General features: G+C 34.2%; 1 protein-coding gene across 3 annotated transcripts in view; it reads right to left on the bottom strand.

The window, feature by feature from the left end:
• LOC119588710 (inositol monophosphatase 1-like) overlaps positions 1-1468 on the bottom strand; it is a gene marked incomplete in the record, with an annotated part of 7982 nt that overhangs the window by 2853 nt on the left and 3661 nt on the right. Inside the window, 1 exon segment of one of the 3 annotated variants that reach the window (XM_037937349.1) lies at positions 919-1070. Within the exon segment in view, the coding sequence (XP_037793277.1) occupies positions 919-1070 (152 nt within the window). 3 annotated transcript variants of the gene reach the window in all.

Here is a 1468-nt window from a genome sequence, read left to right as displayed (position 1 = left end):
CAAATACATGGTGGGGACATTTCACTTGGAGATAATAGTCAATTTGCAATATAGTCATCTCTGATTCAAGCTGATTTGCTTTGTTTTTTTAGGATTCTCTTTTTATTTAGTCAAAGGAAATTATTTCTCAGATTTTCTTACTATACATCTCTTATCATATAAAACTACCCATTCAATTTTTTTCAAAGATCTATGTTCAAAGTTTACAATTCTTCTTTTCTGAATGTTATGAGGGGGCAATTCTTTTAATATACAAAAATGAATAAAAATATTGTCTAAGCACAGTAGCTTAAATGCTTTCAAATTTTAAAAATCATTATTATCATTATGATAAATATTACCATTTCAAAATATTTCACTTGTTTCTTCATCTGTCCATAAAATACTTCAGCTCTTGCTTGCTTTCTACTAAAATTCCAAAGAAAATGAGTATACATTCTTTCTTCTATATCTATATCTTCAGAGTATGCCTGGGGTTACAAAATACCCATAAACCTATCAAAGTATCAAGTACTACATTTTAGACAGCCATGAACTAGAAAATTATCACAAACTTACTATACACAAATATACCTGTTGTTAAGAAGACCAGTCCCTAAATCATTAATTCAGACACTTTAGAGAAAACTTCAAGAGCAAATAACACTGAATTTCTCAACTTCCTGGAGAGAACTTTCCTCTATCACCAAACAGTACACGTTTACCCACAAACAGCCTTATAATATAAGTGAGATAAATGCATCTGAATTTCTCACCAGCCAAGATACTGACTTCACTATTCATTTCCTCAACCATGGTCTCTTCTATCAATCATGCTTATTAATTCATTTTTCCTTATTTACTTATTTATCTTTTAAGGGTTGTGTTGTAGCACAAGAATAACTTGTTTACAAGGCCCCACCCCATAAGGACACCAACCTTCTGTGTCGCACACATAACCCCCAGCTTCGGTCAGTATCAGGGTACCAGCTGCCATGTCCCAGCAGCAAAGCCCAAAGTGATAGAAGATATCGCCCCAGCCTGCAGCTACACTCGACATCCCAAGAGCCGCTGAACCTACCCCACGGAGACTGGAATGACACCAGGATCTGTCACTCAATCGTACATGACTTGGATTTTCATATGGTCTATTATTCTTGCTTATGAGGTCAAATGGAAATAAATACAAATGATTATGCCTCAGAAATCCCCTTCTCGTACTAGCAAGCAAGGTTTCTGTACTGAAAAGACCTTGGGGTTCAATAAAGAGAATAGCAGAAAGATACTTCCAATAAAGGCTTAACTAAAAATGCATTATCATCCTTAATGTGATAAATATATATATAAAGTGATGCCCACTTTACTGTATAAATACAGAGTTTATACAATGCACTATAAAGAGTTAAAACACTATGTTAGAGGTACCTAATTTGGACCCAAATTAGACTAGAAGATAAAGCTGTATTTTTCCAAGCAGAAGTTATATCCT

Source organism: Penaeus monodon, chromosome 24, assembly GCF_015228065.2.
Source record: "Penaeus monodon isolate SGIC_2016 chromosome 24, NSTDA_Pmon_1, whole genome shotgun sequence".
NCBI lineage: Eukaryota > Metazoa > Arthropoda > Malacostraca > Decapoda > Penaeidae > Penaeus > Penaeus monodon.
This window is presented reverse-complemented; position numbering and strand designations above follow the sequence as displayed.